Source organism: Dendropsophus ebraccatus, chromosome 3 (assembly GCF_027789765.1).
Source record: "Dendropsophus ebraccatus isolate aDenEbr1 chromosome 3, aDenEbr1.pat, whole genome shotgun sequence".
Classification (NCBI taxonomy): domain Eukaryota; kingdom Metazoa; phylum Chordata; class Amphibia; order Anura; family Hylidae; genus Dendropsophus; species Dendropsophus ebraccatus.
In genome coordinates this window covers 100229916-100256862 of record NC_091456.1, presented here as the reverse complement: position 1 = coordinate 100256862, position 26947 = coordinate 100229916, and the positions used below count along the sequence as shown (strand labels likewise).

The 26947-nt window shown below is 43.2% G+C and overlaps 1 protein-coding gene across 2 annotated transcripts in view; it reads left to right on the top strand.

The window, feature by feature from the left end:
- Nucleotides 1-395: 395 nt before the first annotated feature.
- Nucleotides 396-26947, top strand: part of LOC138785903 (transducin-like enhancer protein 1) — a 33713-nt gene continuing 7161 nt past the window's right edge. The window contains exons 1-12 of one of the 2 annotated variants that reach the window (XM_069962368.1): nt 396-521; nt 8469-8541; nt 16655-16773; nt 17519-17582; nt 18619-18663; nt 19774-19836; nt 20239-20280; nt 21757-21946; nt 22505-22521; nt 23516-23620; nt 23781-23825; nt 23916-24071. In XM_069962368.1, the coding sequence (XP_069818469.1) occupies nt 8518-8541; nt 16655-16773; nt 17519-17582; nt 18619-18663; nt 19774-19836; nt 20239-20280; nt 21757-21946; nt 22505-22521; nt 23516-23620; nt 23781-23825; nt 23916-24071 (870 nt within the window). In that variant the 5' untranslated portion in view covers nt 396-521; nt 8469-8517. Of the gene's footprint in view, nt 522-8468; nt 8542-16654; nt 16774-17518; nt 17583-18618; nt 18664-19773; nt 19837-20238; nt 20314-21756; nt 21947-22504; nt 22522-23515; nt 23621-23780; nt 23826-23915; nt 24072-26947 lie in introns of both variants that reach the window. The other variant, XM_069962367.1, reaches the window with a different exon arrangement.

Genomic DNA, 26947 nt, shown 5'->3' with positions numbered 1-26947 from the left:
CACAGCCACACAAGTGTGAGAATTGTGAGTTGCTGATCACGCCTATGTGCTGGTGTAATACAGAGTTGTGCTTTATCATGGACATTCTTCAAACAGCGATCACGTGGTGTTGGTGATAAACTAGCACTTGTACCACTTAATAAATTTAAATGTCTCTCTTGTTCGGTTTGGGGGCGCTAAGGCCATTGTTTGGTTAAAAAAATGGAGCGGCAGAGCTGAGAACAGAAAGGGGTTAAAACCTGCTACCATTCAATTTTGTACAGAGCCTCAATGGTTAAGCATCTAAGAGTCTGTGGCTTGCTTGATTGGCAGCTCGGTTACAGTCAGCCAATTGGAGAAAAACAAGCGAGGCCCACGTGGGCTGAGATGAACGATGATTGGTTGGAGGTGGCTTGGGCAGCCTGCAGGAGCCTGGACCCACGTGGAGCTGGCGGCTGCTGATTGAGCTGGAGGGAGGGGCAGCACCGAGCACCGGGAGACTGGGCCCGACCAGACGCCGGCTCCTCCTACCTCGGGGCCCGGTGAGAGCGGGGAAATCTGGGGGGCGAGGGGTCGCTGTTAGTGCGTGTGGCTAGGATACATAGGGAGAGAGAGGCCTGTGGTGGTCGAGGGAGGGATCTGCTGGAGAGGAGGACGCAGGGAATGGGATGAGAGGTAATGTGGGGAGAGGAGGCTGAGGTGGGCTCCTGTGGGGTGTATGGGGCATCACGGACCGGACCATAGTGGGGCAGGAAAGGACGGCACATAGCCGGGTGCACGAGAGGAAACGCATCCGGTCCGTAGTGTGGGGGTGGGCTGGGGGCTCCCCGGAGGCTGCATGTGGGGGGCTGGCTGAGAGCTGTGTGTGTGATCCCCGCCTGCTTGTAAGACCTCACCTCCTGCCGGGAGAACTATCTGTCTGTAATACATGACCCCCTCTATATACCATAATACTGTGCCCATACATGACCCCCATCTATATACCATAATACTGTGCCCATACATGACCCCCTCTATATACCATAATACTGTGCCCATACATGACCCCCATCTATATACCATAATACTGTGCCCATACATGACCCCCATCTATATACCATAATACTGTGCCCATACATGACCCCCCTCTATATACCATAATACTGTGCTCATACATGACCCCCTCTATATACCATAATACTGTGCCCATACATGACCCCCTCTATATACCATAATACTGTGCTCATACCTTACCCCATCTATATACCATAATACTGTGCTCATACATGACCCCCCTCTATATACCATAATACTGTGCTCATACATGACCCCCTCTATATACCATAATACTGTGCCCATACATGACCCCCTCTATATACCATAATACTGTGCTCATACCTTACCCCATCTATATACCATAATACTGTGCCCATACATGACCCCCATCTATATACCATAATACTGTGCCCATACATGACCCCCATCTATATACCATAATACTGTGCCCATACATGACCCCCCTCTATATACCATAATACTGTGCTCATACATGACCCCCTCTATATACCATAATACTGTGCTCATACATGACCCCCTCTATATACCATAATACTGTGCCCATACATGACCCCCATCTATATACCATAATACTGTGCCCATACATGACCCCCTCTATATACCATAATACTGTGCCCATACATGACCCCCTCTATATACCATAATACTGTGCCCATACATGACCCCCATCTATATACCATAATACTGTGCCCATACATGACCCCCATCTATATACCATAATACTGTGCCCATACATGACCCCCTCTATATACCATAATACTGTGCCCATACATGACCCCCTCTATATACCATAATACTGTGCTCATACATGACCCCCCTCTATATACCATAATACTGTGCTCATACATGACCCCCATCTATATACCATAATACTGTGCCCATACATGACCCCCATCTATATACCATAATACTGTGCCCATACATGACCCCCCTCTATATACCATAATACTGTGCTCATACATGACCCCCTCTATATACCATAATACTGTGCTCATACATGACCCCCTCTATATACCATAATACTGTGCCCATACATGACCCCCATCTATATACCATAATACTGTGCCCATACATGACCCCCTCTATATACCATAATACTGTGCCCATACATGACCCCCTCTATATACCATAATACTGTGCCCATACATGACCCCCATCTATATACCATAATACTGTGCCCATACATGACCCCCATCTATATACCATAATACTGTGCCCATACATGACCCCCTCTATATACCATAATACTGTGCCCATACATGACCCCCTCTATATACCATAATACTGTGCTCATACATGACCCCCATCTATATACCATAATACTGTGCCCATACATGACCCCCATCTATATACCATAATACTGTGCTCATACATGACCCCCATCTATATACCATAATACTGTGCCCATACATGACCCCCATCTATATACCATAATACTGTGCCCATACATGACCCCATCTATATACCATAATACTGTGCCCATACATGACCCCCTCTATATACCATAATACTGAGCTCATACATGACCCCCATCTATATATCATAATACTGTGCCCATACATGACCCCCATCTATATATCATAATACTGTGCCCATACATGACCCCCTCTATATACCATAATACTGTGCCCATACATGACCCCCTCTATATACCATAATACTGTGCCCATACATGACCCCCTCTATATACCATAATACTGTGCCCATACATGACCCCCTCTATATACCATAATACTGTGCCCATACATGACCCCCTCTATATACCATAATACTGTGCCCATACATGACCCCCTCTATATACCATAATACTGTGCCCATACATGACCCCCTCTATATACCATAATACTGTGCCCATACATGACCCCCTCTATATACCATAATACTGTGCCCATACATGACCCCCTCTATATACCATAATACTGTGCCCATACATGACCCCCCTCTATATACCAGAATACTGTGCCCATACATGACCCCCCCTATATACCATAATATATTGCCCATACATGACTCCCCTTTATTTACCATAATATAATGCTCATACATGACCCCCTCTATATACCATAATATAATGCCCATACATGACCCCCATCTATATACCATAATATAATGCCCATACATGACCCCCTCTATATACCATAATATAATGCCCATACATGACCCCCATCTATATACCATAATATAATGCCCATACATGACCCCCTCTATATACCATAATACTGTGCCCATACATGACCCCCTCTATATACCATGAGGCTGGGTTCACACTACGTATATTTCAGTCAGTATTGTGGTCCTCATATTGCAACCAAAACCAGGAGTGGATTAAAAACACAGAAAGGATCTGTTCACACAATTGTGAAATTGAGTGGATGGCCGACATTTATTGGCAAATATTTGCTGTTATTTTAAAACAACGGCTGTTATATTGAAATAATGGCCGTTATTTACTGTTATATGGCGGCCATCCACTCAATTTCACCATTGTGTGAACAGATCCTTTCTGTGTTTTTAATCCACTCCTGGTTTTGGTTGCAATACTGACTGAAATATACTGACTGAAATATACGTAGTGTGAACTCAGCCTTATACTGTGCCCATACATGACCCCCTCTATATACCATAATACTGTGCTCATACATGACCCCCTATATATACCATAATACTGTGCTCATACATGACCCCCTCTATATACCATAATACTGTGCTCATACATGACCCCCATCTATATACCATAATACTGTGCTCATACCTTACCCCATCTATATACCATAATATAATGCCCATACATGACCCCAATTTTTATGATAATACTGTGCTCATACATGACCCCCATCTTTATAATACTACTGTGCACATACATGACCCCTATCTGCATATGATGACACTTTGCTCATACATGACCCCCATCTCTATACCATCATACTGTGGTCATACATGACCCCCATCTTTATATAATACTGTAGTCATACATGAACCTATACATGATCTTATATATGATATTATGCTTGGTATACATGACCTCCACTTTGCATGATATTCTGCTTAAAGGACACCTGTCACCCCCCGTGCCGGGGTGACAGGCTCCCGACCCCTGTTAGATCCCCCTATACTCACGTGATCCCGCCGGGTCCCGCTTCCTGAGCCGGTCGGGTCACGGAGATATCAGCGCCCGAAGCCCGAGTCAGACGCCCATAGAGAATGAATGGGGAGTCCGATGCTCTGTCATTCTCTATGGGCAATGGACTCGTCTCTCAGCGCGCGCTTCGGGCGCTGAAATCTCCGTGACCCGACCGGCTCAGGAAGCGGGATCACGTGAGTATAGGGGGATCTAACAGGGGGTCGGGAGCCTGTCACCCCAGGACGGGGGGTGAAAGGTCCTCTTTAAATAGTTATGAACCTTTCATATGACCCCCAATCTTTTTATGAAAATTCTCTGCCCACACATGACCCTCTCCCTGCATAGTGATATTATGCTAAAACATACATGACTCCAATAGAATCTGATAATAATGTGATATAATCTGATAATTATATGATCATGTATTTATTGTACATGACTCTGACTTGATGCTATTATTATAAATGATGTTCTCCGTATCATACTTGACCTTTTACCTGACATTGTATTACTGTACATAACTCCCACCTTACATGAAGATACGTTGTCTAAAATACATGACCTTCATTTTAGATGTTGATATTCTGCTCAATGTACATGACCGTAATCCTGCCAGTTTGTGATATTTGGCCTATTGGACATGACCCTTACTTATCATGTTGGGGAGCTGTTTAAAGTGCATGACACCCCCCTTTAATTGACAATATTCTTGTCCTACGTGATCCTCATACATTGCAATATTGTGCTGCTTCCCTCACAAATTATACTAAATGTCAGAATTATACTATAGACAATGACTTATTTTAGCTTTTCTTTAATCACATTGCTGGTAACTGAGAAGTTTTACATATATGTGTTTAGTATTTGGTAGCATTGTCTTATTTGGGTCAAACCTTTTGGGTGGGCTTCCTCCTCAAACTTCTCACAATTCCTTCCAACATAACTGTTGTACTGTCACCAAAGAAAAGTTTGACATGTCAGGGACATGTGAAAGGTTTTTATCAGTTGGGGCTGTGTGTTCAGACTGTGTCCTATCTAGGGAACTAGCGGAAAGAGACATGCACTGCCCGGCGCCCCCTTCCTGTGTCCCTATGTCTATGTGATCAAGACAACCCCTAGATTACATTTTGCAGCTGTCTCTTGTCACGTGATACTGCGCCAGGAGAGTCTCTAACCCTTTAAAAACTTTTGATGTGATTGACATATCAAGTTTTTTTGTTTTGTGACAGTGGCAGTTTAAATTTTCTTTTGGATTGAGGTCACCTTTACTCAGGTGTCCATAAAGTCCAAGTGTCCAAGCTTGCATGGTTTAGTGATGTTAAAGGGGCATTCTCATCTCAAGTAACATGCCTGAAAAGGAATTGCCAGTTTTAATTTACGTTCCAAACTGCTAACACTGCTGTTAGTAGTTAAAGGGATGGGCCGGGGCATAATACTCTACCTTACCATCCCTGGCCCCCCATAGTGCAGCGTCACTGCTCAAGGTCCCCAGCTGGGCTCACATACAAGGAAACATATGGTACTTGTGTATGGTATCATGTATTTATTATACATGATATTCTCTGTATCATACATGACCCTTTACCTGACATTGTATTACTGTACATAACCCCCACCTTACATGAAGATACATTGCCTAAAATACATGACCTTCATCTTAGATGTTGATATTCTGCTCAATCTACATGACCGTAATCTTTCTGTTTCCAAGATGTAGAAACATGCTTTTTATTCAGTGTCACAAAGTGTCAGATGCTTTCCCAAGCTCCTGAATAGATGTAAGCTGGAATGCCTCCTCTCTCCCCCTCCCTGCTTGGTTGCCACCTGGAAGCTGAGCCCCAAGCAGGGTCAGGTATGGGGGGGGGGGGGGGGGAGTAGGTGTTTCACCTCGCAGCACTTCAAGAGCTCAGGAAACCTCTCTGACTCCTTGTACTATGTGGAAAAAAAGCATTTTACACGTTCTGATAACACGTGTCTCTGACCTAACGGCTATCTAACAGTGTCAGCACTTTGGAATGTAAATTGCAAGTGTCAGATTCACTTTAAGTTTGTAGAACACTTTAAAGAGGTTGTCCACCTTAAAGTGTACCTGTTTGTAAAAACCTTTGTTGTGTCAAAAGTTTTGATCGGTACGGATCTGAGTGTTCGGGACTTGTACCGATCAGGATAATGAGCTGGAGAGGTCCACCCCCGCTCTGTTAGTAGTTGGGCTCATAATGTAAGTCTGTGGAGCCCGACTGCAGCGCGGTCCTCTCCCCACTCGTTCTTCCGATCAGTTTGGGTCTTAACATTCAGACCTCGACCAATCAAAACTTTTTACATGTCTCTGACATGTCAAAAGTATTAAAAAAAAGGACAAGTACACTTTAAACTAACTTGTCTCCTATGTACAGGATATGGGACAAGTAGGAGATCGCAGACGGCTACTTTGTTTTGAGTAGAGCCGCAGGTACGGCATGTTAACTGCGGCTCCGTTCATTCCTATGGAGCAACCAGAAAGAGCCGAGTGCTATACTCTGCTCCCTCTGGCGACTCCATAGAGTATGAATAGAGCGGCTGGTCACATGCCATACCTACGGCTCTATTCAAAACAAAGTAGCCGTCTGCGATCTCCTACTTGTCCTATATCCTTCGGAGGTAAAGGGGTTATCCAGCGCTACAAAAACATGACCACTTTCTTCCAGAGACAGCCCCACTCTTGTCTCCAGTTTGAATAGTGTTTTGCAACTCCATTCCATTGAAGTCAATAGAGCTTAATAGCAAACCACACCTGAACTGGAGACGAGTCGCGTTCTCTGGAAGAAAGTAGCCATGTTTTTGTAGCTCTGGATAACCCTTTTAATTTAAGGTGGACAAGATCTTTAAGTTAAATATGTTTGCAAATACATTAATTTAGTCCTGTACTCAAACCTGGAATTCCTTTTCCTTATCTGGCCAATCGCTGGACAGCGCCTACTTCTAACAGGTTGGCACTGGGCTGGGGGGAGTTACAGTACACAAGGACATATAGTTGGGCATTTGGTTAGGACAGCAGTGACCATGTTGCCACAACTTTGGAATTCTGCTTGATACAGAACATGTTTTACTCTTCTAGATATTTTTGTACCTGTTTCCTCCAGCATGCTCACAAGGTTGTTTGCTGCCATTCTTGAACTGATTTGTGTTCTAGGAAACAGAATGGGGGATATTTATCAAACTGGTGTAAAGTAGAATTCTTAGTTACCCCTAGCAACCAATCAGATTCCACTTTTTATTCCTCACAGGTTCTTTGAAAAATGAAAGGTGGAATCTGATTGGTTGCTAGGGGCAACTAAGACAATTCTACTTTACACCATTGTTTTATAAATCTCGCCCAATGTGTCTTCCTCTTGAATGGACTAAGGCATAGTTGTCAAACTCAGGCCCTCCAGCTGTTCAAAAACTACAATTCCCATCATGCCTGGACAGTTAAAGCTTTGGCTTTCCAGACATGATGGGAATTGTAGATTTGCAGCAGCTCTAGGGCCTGAGTTTGATACACATGGTGTAAGGGCTTCATGGTCCTATGAAGTTTGAAACTTCTTTATTATTGTTTGAACAGATGAACATAGAACCTTCAGGCATCTGGATATTGTTCCCAATGATGTCCCAGACACCACAAATTCACACAGCAGAATCCATGCTGTTTTGGCACGTGTGAACATTCTCTAATATTGTGTAGAATATTTTTCATGTGCTGTATTCATACTATGGCTTAGACTCCTGTGGTAGAAACCTGTATTGTATACACAAGTTCTACACTGTATGATGATTTTGCTTCAAGAATTTTTTACCATGGCTCTGCAGCCTAACTGGGCTGTTGCCACCATGGTTTTGTGCTCCTGCCAGGCTCTGGTGTATCATTCCCAGCGGATCAGTCAGAACTTCTCCCCAAATCAATGGTTCCACCAGAGGGTAGCCTGTCATTAGTGATAAGCGAATGTCAGGAAATCATCCTTGTTTGTCCACGTGGCTGAACTCCAACAATCTGAATTTAACTCCAGAGAGGTTGGGTGCCGCCCTAGGGAGGCCTGGAAAATATGGATACAGCCATAGGTTATGTCCATATTTTTCTAGCAGCTTTTTTGATGTTCGCTCATCATTTCCTGTCCTATCTTCTCCCTACCTCCCAGGGTGCTTGCAGCTCCCTTCAATCACACACCTCTTTGTGTACCTGCACATGTGCACTCTACCCTTTGTTTCTGTACCTCTACATTTGCATTGATGTAGTTTTATGTGATGTGTCATTTGTATCAGCTGAATGTATGTTCTGACAGTTACTTTTTGTGTGCAGGAGAGGTCCTTCATTCACTCTGAGACAAGTCTTACTACCTCTTTTGAAGATGTTTCCACAGAACAGACCCCCAGTAAGTACATCAAGGCATACTTTGGTTATTCTTGGAGGAATCTTAGCTACCCTTGGTTACATGTGGATGGAACTACCTGCTGCTTTAGAAATCTTGGTATTATGTGTTTGGTAGAACTGTTCTGGCCAAAGGTCTCTAGAGTGATGACAGCAATGACACAGTGATCACTAGAAGAATATTTCTAGAAAGTGTTATTGAAAAGAATTGCATTGGATGAACAGGTTTAGTCACAAATGACATAAACATTCTGGATGTTTAGAAATTTCCATTAAGACCTTTCTTCTTTTCTGAATTAAATTCTCCACCTACCTTGGATGCAACCAGATCTTTTACTTATTCAGATTCTCCATGAAGATCATTGCATCGAAGAGAGAATACCACTCTAGAGCAGTGCAAGATTGAGGAGCAGAATGTTTATTGGACGCCATGTGTTGCCACACTGGATCTGTGCATCTGGCTTTGCAGTGTACATGGGGTTGAGGGCAATTATCCCACTAGTGTGTTTGAACTCTTATTGGCCCCATAAAAACGGTACTGGTTCTCAGATAGAGGCAGACTGCAGCGGGTTGTCTTACCGACTCAAAAGCTAACAAAAACTGGCATTATAGTTGGTTCACAACCAATGGTTCCAGTACCAAATTTAGGCACTCTCTATGTCTGTAGGGGTACTTTCACTGTGATTTTAACATGTAGCCCAGACTATGACCATAGGTTAGAGCAGTGATTGACAACCTTTTCAGCTTTCTGCAAAAAACCAAGCATAACTTGGGTGGTGTCACTTCGACAAAAAAAAATAATTGCTGTATTTATAGTTTAAATAACAAAAATGTACACCCCTAGTCCCCATCCCTTCACCAGCATACACCTCCAGTGCCCCCTCATCCCTTCACCAGCAACCTCTCTCTGCCATCCAATGAGAGGAGAACACCAGGAGCTTGCATCGGACGGGAGGTGGGGTATGTGGGGCGGGCCAGGCCTGGGAGCCCTGCCAAACCCTGGCTAATATAAATTTAGTGCTGCCAGAGCTGTTCAGGGCTTCTGTGAAGTCCTTGTCGCCACACCGCTGCATACCTCTCTGTATGTGGCTGTATGTCAGCTCAGCTTGGCTACACGTGTCAGTGCTGACAAACGTGTCATAGGTTCGCCATCACAGGGTTAGAGGATTCCTGAGATTTAATTAATAGGGGGTCACTAGGCTTAGGACATTGAGAAACACTGCCCTATAGCATCCTACCTACTGTAGGATTTGCAGTAAGGGGATGCTACATACTTGGGCTATTTGCTTTGGCATGTCATCAGCTTTGAAACAAAGTGTTTGTTGTGTTTACTATATGTTAACCTGTTTAATGTAATGTTTACCTGCCATCTAAATGTTTTATAGTTTTTATTGAGCTTTTTAACTTTCTTAGATGGATCCCTTTATTCCTGTGACCTATGGTTGCAGCAGTGCATCATGGTTTATAAAGTGATATTTTCCTAACCAGATAGTTGCGGCCCTGCCCAGTAGTGTGGGTGAGAGCTGATCATATTAGCTATGTCTTTGCCATTTATAATTGTTAATGCTGAGACCTACACTGTTAGATATGTCATTAGAACCAAAATGGAAAGACCTTCAGCATTATAACATCAGTATTTTAGTAATAGTTGTTCAGGGTCTCTGAAGCTGATAGCACATGAAATGTAAGTAAATGTAGATTTAACTACTTTTCCCAAATTGCCTTGAAATCTTAGTCGGAATACTGGCAGGGGTTCATGGAAAATACAATATAGGGGAGCCTTCGTGTTCTTAAGCTGCTAGGAGTAGAACAAGGCTTGTATCTTCAACCTGCAATTTTCAAGCATTAAATATTTCCATCCTTGTGTTCATAGTATTGATACCCTTATTTATATGTGTAGGCTTTTTGGAATTGGTCAATGTTTGCCATTGTACATTTTAAAGTGGATCTGTACTCCAGAGCTGTAAGCACTCTGTCATGCCTTAGTTGCGAGGCCTCTATAGGAGAGTATCTCCAGGTATATAGCATGTAGTACAGTCATGGCCAAAAGTTTTGAGAATGAAACAAATATTATATTTTTCACATGATCAGCTGCCCTCTGGTTTTTATGTGTGTTTGTGAGATGTTTTTATCACATAGAGAAATATAATTGCAATCCTATTATGAGTAACAAAAGCTTATATTGACAGTTAAAATGAGTTAATGCAGCAAGTCAATATTTGCAGTGTTGACCCTTCTTCAGGACCTCTGCAATTCTCCCTGGCATGCTCTCAATCAACTTCTGGACCAAATCCTGACTGATAGCAGTCCATTCTTGCACAATCAATGCTTGCATTTTGTCAGAATTTGTTGGTTTTTGTTTGTCCACCCGTCTTTTGATGATTGACCACAAGTTCTCGATGGGATTAAGTTTCCAGGCCATGGACCCAAAATCTCAATGTTTTGTTCCCTGAGACATTTAGTTATCACCTTTGCTTTATGGCAAGGTGCTCTATCATGCTGGAAAAGGCATTGTTGATGGCCAAACTGCTCTTGGACGGTTGGGAGAAGTTGCTCTTGGAGGACATTCTGGTACCATTTTTATTCATGGCTGTGTTTTTAGGCAAGACTGTGAGAGAGCCGATTCCCTTGGCTGAGAAGCAACCCCACACATGAATGGTTTCAGGATGCTTTACAGTTGGCATGAGACAAGACTGGTGGTAGCGCTCACCTTGTCTTCTCCGAATAAGCTGTTTTCCAGATGACCCAAACAATCGGAAAGGGGATTCATCAGAGAAAAGGACTTTACCCCAGTCCTCAGCCGTCCACTCCCTGTACCCTTTGCAGAATATCAGTCTGTCCCTGGTGTTTTTTCTGGAGAGAAGTGGCTTCTTTGCTGCCCTCCTTGAGACCAGGCCTTGCTCCAAGAGTCTGCATCTCACAGTGCGTGTAGATGCACTCACACCTGCCTGCTGCCATTCCTGAACAAGCTCTGCACTGCTGGTAGCCCGATCCCGCAGCTGAAACACTTTTAAGAGACTGTTCTGGCGCTTGCTGGTCTTTCTTGGGTGTCCTGGAGCCTTTTTGGCAACAATGGAACCTCTCTCCTTGAAGTTCTTGATGATGCGATAGATGTGCAATCTTTCTAGCTGCAATACTCTTCCCTGTTAGGCCATGTTTGTGCAGTGCAATGATGACTGCACATGTTTCTTTAGAAAAAAAAAACCATGGTTAACAGAAGAGAAACAATGATACCAAGCACCAGCCTCCTTTTAAAGTGTCCAGTGGTGTCATTCTTACTTAATCATGACAGATTGATCTCCAGCCCTGTCCTCATCAACAACCACACCTCTGTTAATGGAGCAATCACTGAAACAATGTTATCTGGTCCTTTTAAGGCAGGGCTGCAATGATATTGAAATATGTTTTGGGGGCTAAAGTTTATTTTCTAGGCAAATATTGACTTTGCAAGTAATTGCTGTTAAGCTGATCACTCTTTATAACATTCTGGAGTATATGCAAATTGCCATTTTAAAAACGGAAGCAGTAGACTTCGTAAAAATTAATATTTGTATCATTCTCAAAACTTTTGGCCATGACTGTAGAGCGTGCCATGTTTTTTTTTCTTCTATGACTCATTGATTGTGTGGAGTTTGATATGGTGATGTCCATGATCCCTTATATAAGTGGTAGATCCTGTTGAATTTGCCAGCATTTGTTTTTAAGGGTGCCTTCACACCTACCGGATCCACAGCGGATCTCACTTCTGCGGATTCAAAGCAAGAACCGCTGTGGATCCGGTATCAATTCACCCCTATCATAGCACATATTCGCAGCAGGATTGACATCACGCTGTGAATATGTGCTTTAACTCCCTGGTGCCCGCAGCCCCGCCGCCGCCTGTATCCCGCCGCCGCCAGCATACATTACCTGATCTGAGCGGGACCGGAGCCGGCAGCCTCACTGCAGCTGCGCCGCAGAGCAGGTACTGTATGCTCTCGGCGGCGGGATGCGGGCGGCAGCGGGCTGGGGATGGGCTGATGGGGGGATGTGCCGGCGGGGCTGCGGGCACCAGGGAGTTAAAGCACATATTCACAGCTTCGAATACGCAGAAGTGAGATCTGCTGTGGATCCGGTAGGTGTGAAGGCACCCTTAATATCTGTTACGTATGGCTAGCTTTTGGGCCGAGCTATAGAAATTCTTTCCCCCATATGGGACTGATTCTCCTCAGTTGTGGAACAAGTCAGGTTTTATATGGTTTATATGTAGATGTTTTTTTTAACAAGCCTGAAAGAGAGTGCCAATACAAAATCACTTTCAAATATTACAGATGAAGCTGCATTTCCTTTTAAATGCTCAGCGTGTCCACAAATCTATAGGGTATTCCCGTCTCAGAAAATAATGGCTTATCACTAGGATACTGTGGACCCCCACTGATCGTGAGAATGTGGGAGATGCAGAGCTGTTGTAGCACTGTATCTCCCATACGTAGGTTCCTTTGGAGGAAAGTAGAGACATGATCGAAGCCTTTAAATATGTTAAGGGTGCGTTCACACGTACAGGATCCGCGGCGGATTTGATGGTGCACATTTGATGCTGTGTTCAGTTATTTAGATAAAATCTGCTGCAGATCCGCAGCAGAAAATCTGCTGCAGATCCTGTACGTGCAAAGGTTCAGGAGGGAAGTGTTTTTAGAGAAAAATTTAACTCAAGAACAACATGACACAGTGAGAGGTTAGCTGGGGAAAGATCAGAAGCACAGTGAGAAAATTTTACTTTACTGAAAGAGTAGTAGATGCTTAGAACAAACTTCCAGCTGATGTCCTTGGTAAATCTACAATAACAGAATTTAAGCATGCCTGGGATAAACACATATCTATCCTAAGATAATAAGAAGGGAGATACTAAAAGGGCAGACTAGATGGACTCAGTGGTCTTTCCGCCAACAATCTTCTATGTTCTGTTGGACACCAACTACTCAACCATCCGGCTGCAGCACGGCCCTGTTTCAGTGTATGGAGTTGGCTGCAGTTTCCTGCATAGTGTACACTCACCGGCCACTTTATTAGGTACACCTGTCCAACTGCACGTTACCACTTAATTTCTAATCAGCCAATCACATGGCGGCAACTCAGTGCATTTAGGCATGTAGACATGGTCAAGACAATCTGCAGTTCAAACCGAGCATCAGTATGGGGAAGAAAGGTGATTCGAGTGCCTTTGAACGTGGCATGGTTGTTGGTGCCAGAAGGGCTGGTCTGAGTATTTCAGAAACTGCTGATCTACTGGGATTTTCACGCACAACCATCTCTAGGGTTTACAGAGAATGGTCTGAAAAAGAAAAAACATCCAGTGAGCGGCAGTTCTGTGGGCGGAAATGCCTTGTTGATGCCAGAGGTCAGAGGAGAATGGGCAGACTGGTTCGAGCTGATAGAAAGGCAACAGTGACTCAAATAGCCAACCGTTACAACCAAGGTAGGCAGAAGAGCATCTCTGAACGCACAGTACATCCAACTTTGAGGCAGATGGGCTACAGCAGCAGAAAACCACACCGGGTGCCACTCCTTTCAGCTAAGAACAGGAAACTGAGGCTACAATTTACACAAGCTCATCGAAATTGGACAGTAGAAGATTGGAAAAACGTTGCCTGGTCTGATGAGTCTCGATTTCTGCTGCGACATTCGGATGGTAGGGTCAGAATTTGGCGTCAACAACATAAAAGCATGGATCCATCCTGCCTTGTATCAACGGTTCAGGCTGGTGGTGGTGGTGTCATGGTGTGGGGAATATTTTCTTGGCACTCTTTGGGCCCCTTGGTACCAATTGAGCATTGTTGCAACGCCACAGCCTACCTGAGTATTGTTGCTGACCATGTCCATCCCTTTATGACCACAATGTACCCAACATCTGATGGCTACTTTCAGCAGGATAATGCGCCATGTCATAAAGCTAGAATCATCTCAGACTGGTTTCTTGAACATGACAATGAGTTCACTGTACTCAAATGGCCTCCACAGTCACCAGATCTCAATCCAATAGAGCATCTTTGGGATGTGGTGGAACGGGAGATTCACATAAATGGATGTGCAGCCGACAAATTTGCGGCAACTGTGTGATGCCATCATGTCAATATGGACCAAAATCTCTGAGGAATGCTTCCAGCACCTTGTTGAATCTATGCCACAAAGAATTGAGGCAGTTCTGAAGGCAAAAGGGGGTCCAACCCGTTAATAGCATGGTGTACCTAATAAAGTGGCCGGTGAGTGTATGTCCTGGCAACAAGTCGTAAGGAGCTCTTAACCCCACTGATCATAAAGTGATGGCATATCCCAGTTATATGCCCTTACTTAAAAATTTGGAAAACCCCTTTGAGGCAAGCCGCTATAAATACATATCCTTTTTTCCCTGCATGAATGAATTTGATTTACTGGGAATATAAATAGCGTAGGGGTCATCTCTATTCAGAAACAAAAAAACAACCTTTATGAAGGTCTGTCTTCTTTCCCTCCTGATCCTGTAGACCATGACCCCTCTCGCTACATCCACTATCCCTTTGACTGATCTACTTTATCTAGCTTGATAGCATCTAGTGTAGCTGTCCCCACAGGGGCTAGCAGTTACAGAAAGTGGAGCAGAATATCAAGTGCTGGTGCTGCAGTGGTTATGGGTGACTGGTCATAGTTCACTGTCCCTGGTGAAGCATTGCCTGACATCGCTTGGCGGGCAGCCAGTAACTGAGTGGTGACACGTGAGATGGTTGATGGTCTCTTAGACAACATTAAAACTCCTGTCGCTCTAGTGATGTGAATGTGTTGAAGTCTCAGTCATAAGGCATTACAACCTCATGCCATACTCCTAATAGTAAGACCTCGTATTTCCGGTTTTCCATTTTGGCAGTGTTACGTATTATGATGCCCCTGTTCTTGCCCTGTTTATTGTATGTGCATAGTTGTTGACAGCCCCATTCCTGGTAGGGATGAAGATTTGCTACTGTGGTGAATTGTATTGGCTCACTTTAGAGAGGTGTAGCTAACAGAAGACTGCTATTATCCCAAAAGTGTCTATATAATAGTCATATATGATAACTGTCAGCTGAAAGCTGATTCACCTCTTTACCCTTTAAAGGCTGTACTACATAGAGCACCCCCTAAAGGAGATCAGGCACTACAGTAAACTGCCACAAAGCAGACTGCATTTAGTTGTTCACAGGTATCTCTCTTGGTGTGAGTACATGTTTATTGTGAGCTCTATAGTTTATTGAATTCTTGCAAATTATTTAGGTGCCTGTTTTTGTCATTCTGTGTCAGAGTAATGCCACAATATGGAAAATGTGTGCATGCCCTCATTGCCAGAATAAAAATGGAGTTATGTCACAGACCCTGGCAGGGAGATTAGTGCCCCTGTGAGGGAGTTTTTTTTTTATTGTCTATTGCCACTGAATTGAATGTGTCATCTAGAGTGGACTGTTTTAAAGTTGTACAGTGTTTTGTAATTCTCTGCTGTAGCTTTTGTTCGCTTATTGTGAGGGTCCTGTAGATCAAGCTGGTGATGGTTATTTGGTGATGCAAGTCATGGCTTCCTCTTCTCTTCTGTCTTTGCTTTCTGAAGGTTGTGGCCATCTTGTGATCCCCTGAATGTCATCCCTTTTATAATCACAATGGCACCTTGTAAAGCTCCAATTTTCATAAACTTTGTTGTGCTCCTTTCTAATGTGTTTTAGTTCCAAACATTTTCAGTCACTGACAAGAAGCAGAGCTAGAGACTTGTAGCCAGTGCCCTACAAATTTGCAGCTCGTCCTAGCTGGCTTTCTTTTGCCATCTGTGAAAGGCCATGATGCACGCTGACCCGATCGGCATGCAGTCCATTCTGCCACTGAAAATCTGGGTATCCATGGGTACCACCACACCAGGTCTGTTCTGTGCACAAGCCCTATTGGATCAGAACTGGACATGAGCACAGTACAGACCTGGCTTTATCATATCCAAGGATACACAAACTTCCAGTGGCAGAATCTGCTGTGCGCTGATTGGGTCAGTGTTAATGTCTGGCATCTGGAATGCAGGAATTCACCTTCCCTCTTTTTTAGGCATATAACTATAAGCAGTGTATATAGAATGTGTGTGTTCTCTTCTCCAGACACACTTGCAAGCAGCTGGAGCAGCTTCAGGCCAGCCTCAAAGCCTGAAACTCACTTATCCTGAGACATTGGATCGTATAAAGGAAGAGTTTCAATTCCTGCAAAGTCAGTACCACAGGTAAGGTACAGCATCAATAATAGTTTCTATTCAGCATTCCAAAAGTACTGTCCCAACTATATAGTTTTGTATACCTGTTGTGCTGTAAACTAGCAGAATTCTGAATCCAGGATGAGGCCGTGTTCACACACTGTATTCGGCTTTTAAACAATGGCCGTTGTTGCAGAGTGCAAAAAACGGCCATTGTTTAATAGCACTGCTCAATTGCAAAGCAGTGTATGGTACAACGGCTGTAGTCTATACACCCTGTATACTCTGTGGGCGAGATTTATCAAACATGGTCTAAAGTGAAACTGGCTCAGTTGCCCCTAGCAACCAATCAGATTCCACCTTTCATTTTCCAAAGAGTCTGTAAGGAATGAAAAGTGGAATCTGATTTTTTTTTTTACAGTGTTTGAAAAATCTCCCCCTATGGCTGTAGTGTCTATTGAGAGGTCTATTTTGTACGGTCGGTATTCAGTGAGCAGCAGCCGTACAAAATAGCCTGTGCTCACAGTGTAAAGCAGGCTCTCGGCTCTTTTTTGCCACATCTGCCTTTTTTGACAGATAATCATTGTGTGTAATGGGACCCTTATAAGGTCAACTAACCCCCACCGACTTTAGCGGGTTTGGCCAGCTTTAATATAAAGTTTATAAACACCTTTTAGACCGTAACAGACTGGTTTCGGATGGCTAAGATATGGTAATAGTCACAATCTATAAATGCTCATTACCGATGAGTCTGCTGTTCTCTGATTGTGTGCAGTCTAAAGATGGAGTGCGAGAAGCTAGCCACAGAGAAGACTGAGATCCAGAGACACTACGTTATGGTGAGTTATCATGAGGATGCAGAATGTAAATGAGGTGTAATGCAGGCCTTATAGGCTTTACAGCAAGATAGTGGGTAGCACAGGGGCATTGCTAGGGTTTAAAAAGATCTAGGGCATGTTTTGCACCCTCACCCAAAAACAAAAATGTGTATATATTGAGGACTGTGAAAACAGTCATACCTACAACAGTCACTATTTTCTTCCTAAATGTTACCTTATATGAAACTTTGTACTGATAGCTGTCAGCCCTGCCCCCAAATTTTTGTGTGTGTGTTTAGGAAATTTGGCAGAACACAGCCACTGTGATTTCTCTGTAAAGGGAATGGAGAGAATGTGTATCGCTTGACTTTGCACTGCAGCCTGTATTGTGAAGCACAGGCCAAAGTTCTCTAGGAATGACTAAGCAGCTGAAGATGAGAAAGCAAATCCCAGCATGTCTCCTTTCACACTTGCAGTGTTACAGCTTGCTGTCTAACCCCCCCAATTTATTATTATTTTTTTCTGCCAGGGATACACACAAATATATAAAATGCATAGAATTACGGGTGTCCAGTAATAGTCTTTATTGCTGTTTTCTCAGTATGATGACTTTGTAAGCACAATTTTACTCACCAAATAGCTTTTCAAATGCAACCTATGTAATCTTATTCTCACTGAGCCCTCTGGCCATTCTTAAAGGCTGGAGGAATTGTCAGGGTGTGTGCCCCCCTGCAGCTCTAGCTACTTTGAATGACGTATCCTGTCTTTAAGGAGTTGCTGTTTCTAGGTTGCTGATAGCAGTTTAGTTATCCACTAGATCAGCTTTGTGAGATTGTTTGTCTTCGAGATGTGAAGATTAATAATGGTGCATATGTTTTTTTAGGCTAGGGATACACAGAGGCTTTGGTCACTTAAAGAAGATGCAGATTGTCAGTGTGGTTGACTGCGAACGCAACCACATGTTGCCCTAGTCTAAAGCTGAAATGCTGGACAGCACTGAGCTGTTGCTGGTTACTTTACTATTAATGCTTTAACGCTTCCTTTTTATTTCCCACAGTACTATGAAATGTCATACGGGCTGAATATTGAAATGCACAAACAGGTAAGCCCCAAATCACCATAAAATGACTTCAGTCAGTTATGAAGTTGTGGCTTGAGACTTTTTTTTTTTTTTTGCCTGTTTTATTCTGCTATCCTCCATTTGTACCTGCCGTTTCCCTTGCTGTGAACCACACCTGTTTGTTTGTGTTGTTTCTTCCGCCCACTCTTCCTCCTTCATGTTCTCCTTTCCTCGCTGTGGTAGCAGCTTACTCATACCTCATGCTGGGTGAGTTAAAGTAGCAGTAAATTGCACATTAATGAGCGAGGCCCTCCTCGCTCTGCAAGAAAGTACAATCCATCACAGCCCCTCGAGGCAGCTTCTTCCCTGCCGTACTCACTCAGTCCTGGCAGCGGTGCCATTAAGACAACAGGGAAGACGTTTGTGTCTTGTGGTGTCCTCTCTTGTGTCCTTCACATAATGCATCCCTCACCCGGTTAGGTGTCCCCCACCCCTCCTCTTTCCCTTTCTCACATGAAAATGCTGCTGTGATCTGGATGAGTCTTTGTGATTAGTGCTTTAATGTTGAGATTAATATGCACAGTATGGCACCAGGCTTTACCTATTATGTGCAGCATTGTCTATCTCTGTATACCTTCTATCCATGCAGACTGATAAGATCAGGTTGTTTAGATCACATCTTGGTTTTTATATTTCTTGTATAACAGAGATTTAAATTTTATACACCCTATATCTACTTTTTTGGGATGACTTATTTTAGTGTCTTCATTATTTAAAAGTGGCATCCACTGTGCTGTCCATACTACCGATAAAGCCATCCGGAAGCTCCCCACTGATCTTATCTTGAGCAGCCACAGAATTAGAATAGAGGCTGGGTGCCCAACGTATAGTATAGGGTATACACGCTTATATACACTGTGGTACATGTTAGGGGATGGCAGTTTTTATATACAGCAATGAGGCATCTGGGTGCATATGAACTGTGTTTACTGTTTATGGTTTATGAATTAGTATTCTAGGAGTGTCATTTTTATTAGTATTCTCATTGGCTAATTTAATATGCCTTGTTATGCTTTCTACATTAGCACTAACATTCTAGTTTACTCCAGGTTATGAGGCTGTATTATAGATCAGTATTATATTCTCTTCTAGACTGAAATTGCCAAACGCCTGAATGTTATTTGTGCCCAGTTGGTGCCATTTCTTTCTCAAGAGGTAAGGTTTTTTGTTTGTTTTCTGGTCAAAAATGTGTTTTTGTGTTGGGATGGCTATTCTCCCATAAGCTATTCTCCCATAAGCTAACTTGTCATTTTAAGCCACACTGGGCAGTTTTTGAGAAAACAGCCCCAAAACAGTGTAAATAAAAGCCCATTTAATTATATCCGTAGTTATGGGCATAACATTAAATAAAAGGGACCTCCTGTGGGCCATTTACTGGCAGTATTTTACGATTTTACTTTTTTCTAAACAGCCTGGAAAAAAAACAAATGGAAAAGAGCTCAAGTCTTCACATGTTGTTTTTTTTAGACTTAGTTTTTTTCAGGCTAAAAAATGTCCATTTTTACAGGCAAAACTAAGTGGGAACATAGTCTTATACTTGTTTTTCCTAAAATCCAGCATCAACAGCAAGTTGTCCAGGCAGTTGAGCGAGCTAAACAGGTGACGATGGGGGAGCTGAATGCAGCCATTGGGGTACGTTTTATCTCTGCTTTAATATGATTTTCCTGCTAGTCCCAAAGCATGCTTGTTAAAGAGAACCTATCATCTAAATTTGACTGTCCCTATTATAAAAGTTTATTTTTCCCTAAGTCTATTTATGAAGATACAGACTGCAGTATCTTATATTTTACCTAATCCTCTGTTTCGTTGCAGTAAGGCCAGGCGTCGCTATCTTGATTACATCACTCCAGCACTGGAACGCCAGTGACGTCCTCAAGATTGCAGTCTATATCTTCATGAATAGATAAGAAAAGGGACACTAGAAAATACACAGCGATCTCGCGATGTATAGCACGAGATCACTGTGTATTGACGGAGCGGCTGGCAAAGGGTCATGGGAACCTATCTTGCCGCTCTGCATGATGGAAGTTTCCCGTCTCGCACCGTCTATTTTGAAAAGAGCCAGCGCGAGTTGGAAGGAAGGGCGAAAAAAATAAAATCGCAGCCACAGTTAATTGATTATATTTACAAATGTTAATAAAAAGACATTTAAAGAGGTACTCCGGCCGTGCAGTATAATCTTTGTACGGCCAGGGAGGGGGTTGAAATAGAAGTTGGCGGTGACTTACCTCCCTGGTTCCAGCAGCGGCTCCCGGATCACGCCGCCCTGTACCCCCGTCCCGTGGCCGCTTCCTGATTCGAGCTGCGGCATGAGACGTCACGTCTCAAGCCGCAGCTCTAACCAGGAAGCAAGACGGGGCGTCTGGAGTGGCCGCTGGAACCACTGAGGTAAGTCACCGCCGGCTTCTATTTCAACCCCCTCCCCGGCCGTGCACAGATTATACTGCAGGGCAGGAGTACCCCTTTAAATTCAATGGAGTAATAAAAAAAATAAAAATCGTCCATGATTGGTTCTTTTTAAGTGCCTGCGGGCTGGCTGGTAGTTAAAGGTCCTTAAAGAAGTATTCCCTCCTCAACTAATAGTTAAACTTGTAGGGGTTGTCAAGTTACACATTTTAGTACATACATTCAGCAGATTGTTCGTTGGCTAGGTTAACCACCACTCGGTGGTGCTCAGTGGTTTGGCTGATAGTATACATAGTTGTGTATATATACACTATACATCTACATATATATTGTCAGCAGAGTGGTGGTCAATAACCTAGACAACAAGCTGCCAACAATTGGAGGGAAAGAATTGTCATATCGGGAGAAGTAGGCAAGTTTACTAAATGTGCCTGCAATAATATATACTTGCAAATCCTACAAGCCTAACTGTTGAGATGGGAATACCCCTTTAACCATAGTTGAGTTTTTAGAGGATCTAATGGAAATTAACCTTTTACATTTTACAAACCTTTTACATTCCAAAAGTAAGATTAAGATGTATCTGCTCTGTTTTTTTTTTTGTCTCTATATTTTCTTTGTGTCACATTATCTCTTCTTTTCATGTGAAAACCACTGACTGAATAACAGCACCAGTTACAAGCTCAGCACCTCTCGCACCACGCTCCTCCTATTCCACTAACACCTCACCCGTCTAGTTTGCAGCCTCCCAACCTGGCTGCTGCCACCAGTGCCTCCAGTCTGCTGGCCCTTTCTGGTGTCCTCGGCCTGCAGTCTCAGCTGGCCGCAAAAGAAGGGCTGATTGAGTCCGAGCACAGAGGTAATTCTAGATGACTCCCTTAATACCTATACACTACCGTATGCACCATGCTTAAACTGGGATAGCGGTTTGAGTGTTCATACTCTCACCAGTCAGATACTTATCGATCTTGGAGTAGCCCTTTTATGTGACTTATACAGGACAGTTTCAGGACAGAAAACATATGTTTTCAATGCTGAACAACCCTTTAAGCATAGAAGTGTACAGAAGAATATATCTTGAGAGGATCAAGAGCTAAGGACCTGGAAGTCGGATAGTAACATGTTAATGTGCATTGCAAAATTGTGTCGGCAAGGAAAACAAAATGAAGGAGAAAATGTTGGTGCAAAGGGAAATTTTAGTCTTGTTTTCCATTTGACGTGAGATGACTAATACAGTTTATTGCAGAGGGGAAGGGGATTTGCAGGGCTGGGGGTTGTCTGCAGGAGAAATGGGGAGATCTAGATCTGTAAGGAAGAGTGAGAGTTCTCAGTGGGAAAAAGATGATAAATTAATAATCTTGCCTGAAATTAACCAGATCTTTCCTTTTTCTCTCCTTGTGCGTTTCCATGGAGACAGACAGAGACCCAGGGCCTGTAAGTATAGCTGTGTTCTGTGTGGGCTTCTTGTGTGTGAGGGGATGTGGGGAATATTGTCTTCCTTAGATCTAAATCCTCACCCTGAGCACATGGTCCTGCATTTTAGGCTTCTGATTAAGCAGTGATGGTGCGAGGGCTGGGAATTTTGTGGAATAAATTCTAATTCTGAATAGCAGAATGCACAGATCAGTAGCCCTTTATTGGCTTCATCTGCAGATCTCTGCCTGGTTAATGTGCTCCAGTTTCCTTGCTTGTGCAGGTCTCTCTGACAGTCTATGGTCATGTTCAAGAGCATCTGTCACCAGAATGCAGTTTTCTTTTTTAGACCTGTCCTTTAAGAATGACACATTTAATGACATTGCAGACCTTGGTAAATGTCATTAAATGTCATGTATTGGGATTTGACCCTTGTGCGGCCCTCTTAGCATGTAGAGAAAAACTGCAGAGAATGTGGTTGGCACAGTTGCTACTGAGCTAATCTATAAAGCTCTATTGCATAGATGAAAAATACAGACTATTTCAAGGGAATCTGTCAGCTCTGTCATGCTCAGAGATCAAGTGTCATGGAGGCAGTACTATGCCACGACATGGATGTTTCCTCCCCTGCATGAACCGATTGCCATTCAGGGCTCAGTGCTGGAAGCCAAGTTTTGTATGTAATCAGCCAAGGCAGGGACAGCTGGTGAAGGAGTGCATGCTGCAGTTCAGCATTGCCTCCTTGAGCTCTGGGCATTACAGAGCTGAGAGATTCTCTTTAATGGTGCGTTCACACCTACAGGATCTGCAGCTGATTTTCTGCAGCAGATTTCATTTAAATAACTGAACACCGCATCAAATCTGCTGCAGATCCTGTAGGTGTGAACGCACCCTAAACCAAAAAATCCATATCATTGTATGCTCCAAATATGACAGGTTCACTTTCAGACCCAGCTTTTATGCTTTTTGTGGTAATTTTTTAAAAATCTTTTCCCTCCTCCCCCCTAAATAATAGAGCTGTGTTACTCTTCCAAATGGCGAGCGTGTACGAACCTTATCAGATTACCTGAACAGCAACAAAAAGCGCAAAACAGAGGAAAAAGACTTTGGAACGGATTATGTAAGTCGTGATTATTAATTGTATATCCTATAATGCTTACAAGAAATCCTATGGTGCTACTACTGCAATGTCAGAAGATGAGCAGGTTAGCTTCAAACACCCCCCTCCCTTTTTAAAAATCTTTTTTTTTTTTTTTTTTTTTTTTTTTTTTTTTTTTTAGGGTAGTGATGCAGATCGCAGTGAAGACAATCTTGTGGTTGATGAGGTAAGTTTCTTCTGTTCTGAGGCAGTCTTTTAGCATCAAAGAAAAATCTAATGACTGTAAGCTTCAGTAAGTGTGATTTTGTCTTCCCAGGACCCCGCTTCACCTCACAGTGTCCACTCGTACTCCTCGCGAGAAAATGGTGTGGATAAAAGCAACCTACAAAGAAAGGAGCCACCTCCAGCAAGTCCAAACTCTATGACCTCATCTAGCAGCGTATCCCCCTCCAGGAGCAAAGATCTTCCCACGGTACCTTGCATTCTGACTTCTGTTGTACAAGGGGTAGCACATGTCTAGTGGTTTGCAGGACATCAATACATTGGCCCAGATTTAACATTGTTTCTCTGAAAAAGTAAGTTACATAGTTACATAGTTAATACGGTTAGAAAAAGACACATGTCCATCAAGTTCAACCAAGGAGGGGATGGATACAGGGAAGGGGGAGGGGTGATAGTTACATAGTTAATACGGTTGAAAAAAGACACATGTCCATCAAGTTCAACCAAGGAGGGGATGGATACAGGGAAGGGGGAGGGATGATAGTTACATAGTTAATACGGTTGAAAAAAGACACATGTACATCAAGTTCAACCAAGGAGGGGATGGATACAGGGAAGGGGGAGGGGTGATAGGTTCTATACATATGCATTTATATTATTTTGGTCTAAGAACTTGTCTAGCCCTGTTTTGAAGCCCTCTACTGTTTTTGCTGTGACCAGATCCTGTGGTAGACTGTTCCACAGATTCACAGTTCTCATGGTAAAGAAGACTTGTCGCCTCCGGAGATTGAACCTTTTTTTCTCCAGGTTTCTCCATATAGGTTCTATACATATGCATTTATATTATTTTGGTCTAAGAACTTGTCTAGGCCGGTTTTGAAGCCCTCTACTGTTTTTGCTGTGATCAGATCCTGTGGTAGACTGTTCCATGCCTGTTTTAATGCATGACAATATCCTGCTGGCCTTAGAAGCAGCTGACTGACATTGTGTGCTGTTCTGTAGTCTATCTACAAGTACACCCAGATCCTTCTCTATAAGCGACTCTCCCAGAGTAACTCCCCCCAGGACATATGATGCATGTGGGTTATTAGTACCCAGGTGCATAACTTTACACTTATCCACATTGAACCTCATTTGCCAAGTGGACGCCCAAACACTCAGTGTGTCTAAGTCATCCTGTAACATCTGCACATCCTCCATAGACTGTACTGTACTACAAAGCTTGGTGTCATCTGCAAAGATAGAAACATTGCTGTTAATTTCATTCTCAACATCATTAATAAACAAGTTAAACAGAAGAGGGCCCAGTACTGACCCTTGGGGTACACCACTTATTACCGGGGACCATTCGGAGTAGGAATCATTGACCACCACTCTGGGTACGATTATTAAGCCAGTTTTCAATCCAGTTACACATTAAACTTTCCAAACCAATAGACTTTAACTTACCCATCAGACGTCATGAGGAACTGTGTCAAATGCTTTTGCAAAATCCAGGTACACGATATCCACAGCCGTGCCACCGTCCAGGCTTCTACTTACCTCTTCATAGAAACATATTAGGTTGGTATGACAGCTTCTGTCCTTAGTAAAACCGTGCTGGTTATCACTTATAATACTATTAGCCACTACATATTCCTGGATCTAGTCCCTTAAAAGCCCCTCAAATAGTTTCCCCACAATGGACGTTAAGCTTACAGGTCTATAGTTACCTGGGGAAGTTCGAGAGCCCTTTTTGAAGATCAGCACTACATTTGCCTTACGCCAGTCCCTCGGTACAATACCAGTAAGCAAAGAATCACTGAATATTTCATACAAGGGTAGAGAAATTACAGAACTGAGTTCCCTAAGAACTATGGGGTGTAATCCATCAGACCCTGGAGCTTTGGTTACATTGAGTTTATTTAATTTATCTTGGACCCTATCTATAGTAAACCAGTTCAGTACATTACATGTGTTAGCAGCACTGGCCCCACTCACCTCAGTACTGGCCCCATCCACCACAGCTCCATCCTCTTCTTTTGTATATACAGAACTGAAAAAGCCATTAAGTAACTCAGCTTTCTCCTGATCCCCAGTTATTAACTCCCCATCGCCATTATTTAGTGGTCCTACATGCTCTGACCTTGGTTTTTTTGCATTAATATACTTGAAGAATTTTTTGGGGTTTCTTTTGCTATCTATAGCTTCTTGCCTTTCATTGTGCATTTTTGCTGCTTTTATTAAATTTTTACAGGTTTTGTTGACTTCGGTAGAATCTTTAAAGTGATAGTGTCGCCCTCTTTGTGTATGAGGACTTAACTACACAGTTTGTGCTACATCCACGGCGGCACTTAGCTCCGCCCACATCCGTGTCTAGGCCTTGCCCCCTCAGTGGACATTGAAATAAGCCAACCTAGAGGGGATGGGGCCAGAGGACTATGAAGCCACTGTCGGGCATGGCAAAAGATAACGATGTGGGCATGGCTAAGTGGCGCTACGGACTTGAAGCCGTGCCCAGGTGGCACTAACCACCAGTGTTAAAAAGCATTTTTCACTAGACCAAGCACTAGGAAATCTATTATGAAGGTATGAAAATTGCAGAATTTAGGCTTTACAGCTGTGTAGAGAAGTCCTCATACAGAAAGGGGGTGACAGTATCACTTTAAGATGCAACACATAAATGAAACCACCTGAGCCTCTGTAATAGATCTATCACATTTTTAGACTAAGGTTACGCTATATAACAGTTTTAGTAATCCTATTTCTGTAATTCTATGACAGTTTAAAGGAAACCTCACAGAAGAAAGCAGCCATGTTTTTTTTTAAGCCTGAATAACCACTTTAAAGGGAAACTGACAGCATGTTTATGCTTATATCTGTGCTGCGAGTTTCCGAATGCCTAGCACACAAACAGTACCATACCTTTAGTAATGCTGTGCGATCTGGCATCTTTGGTAAAAATGTTTTGGGGTAGTGTATGTGCTCCCGCCCTGTACTCCGGCCGCCAATGTGTCTTCAGGCTTCCTCTGCATCCTCCAGAATGATTGACAGCCAGCTCATCTTTGGCTGCCTGGGATTTCAATGTGAGCTGGCCTGCCAATCATTCTGGAAAAGGTGGGGCAGCAGACTGAAGACACAGCAGCG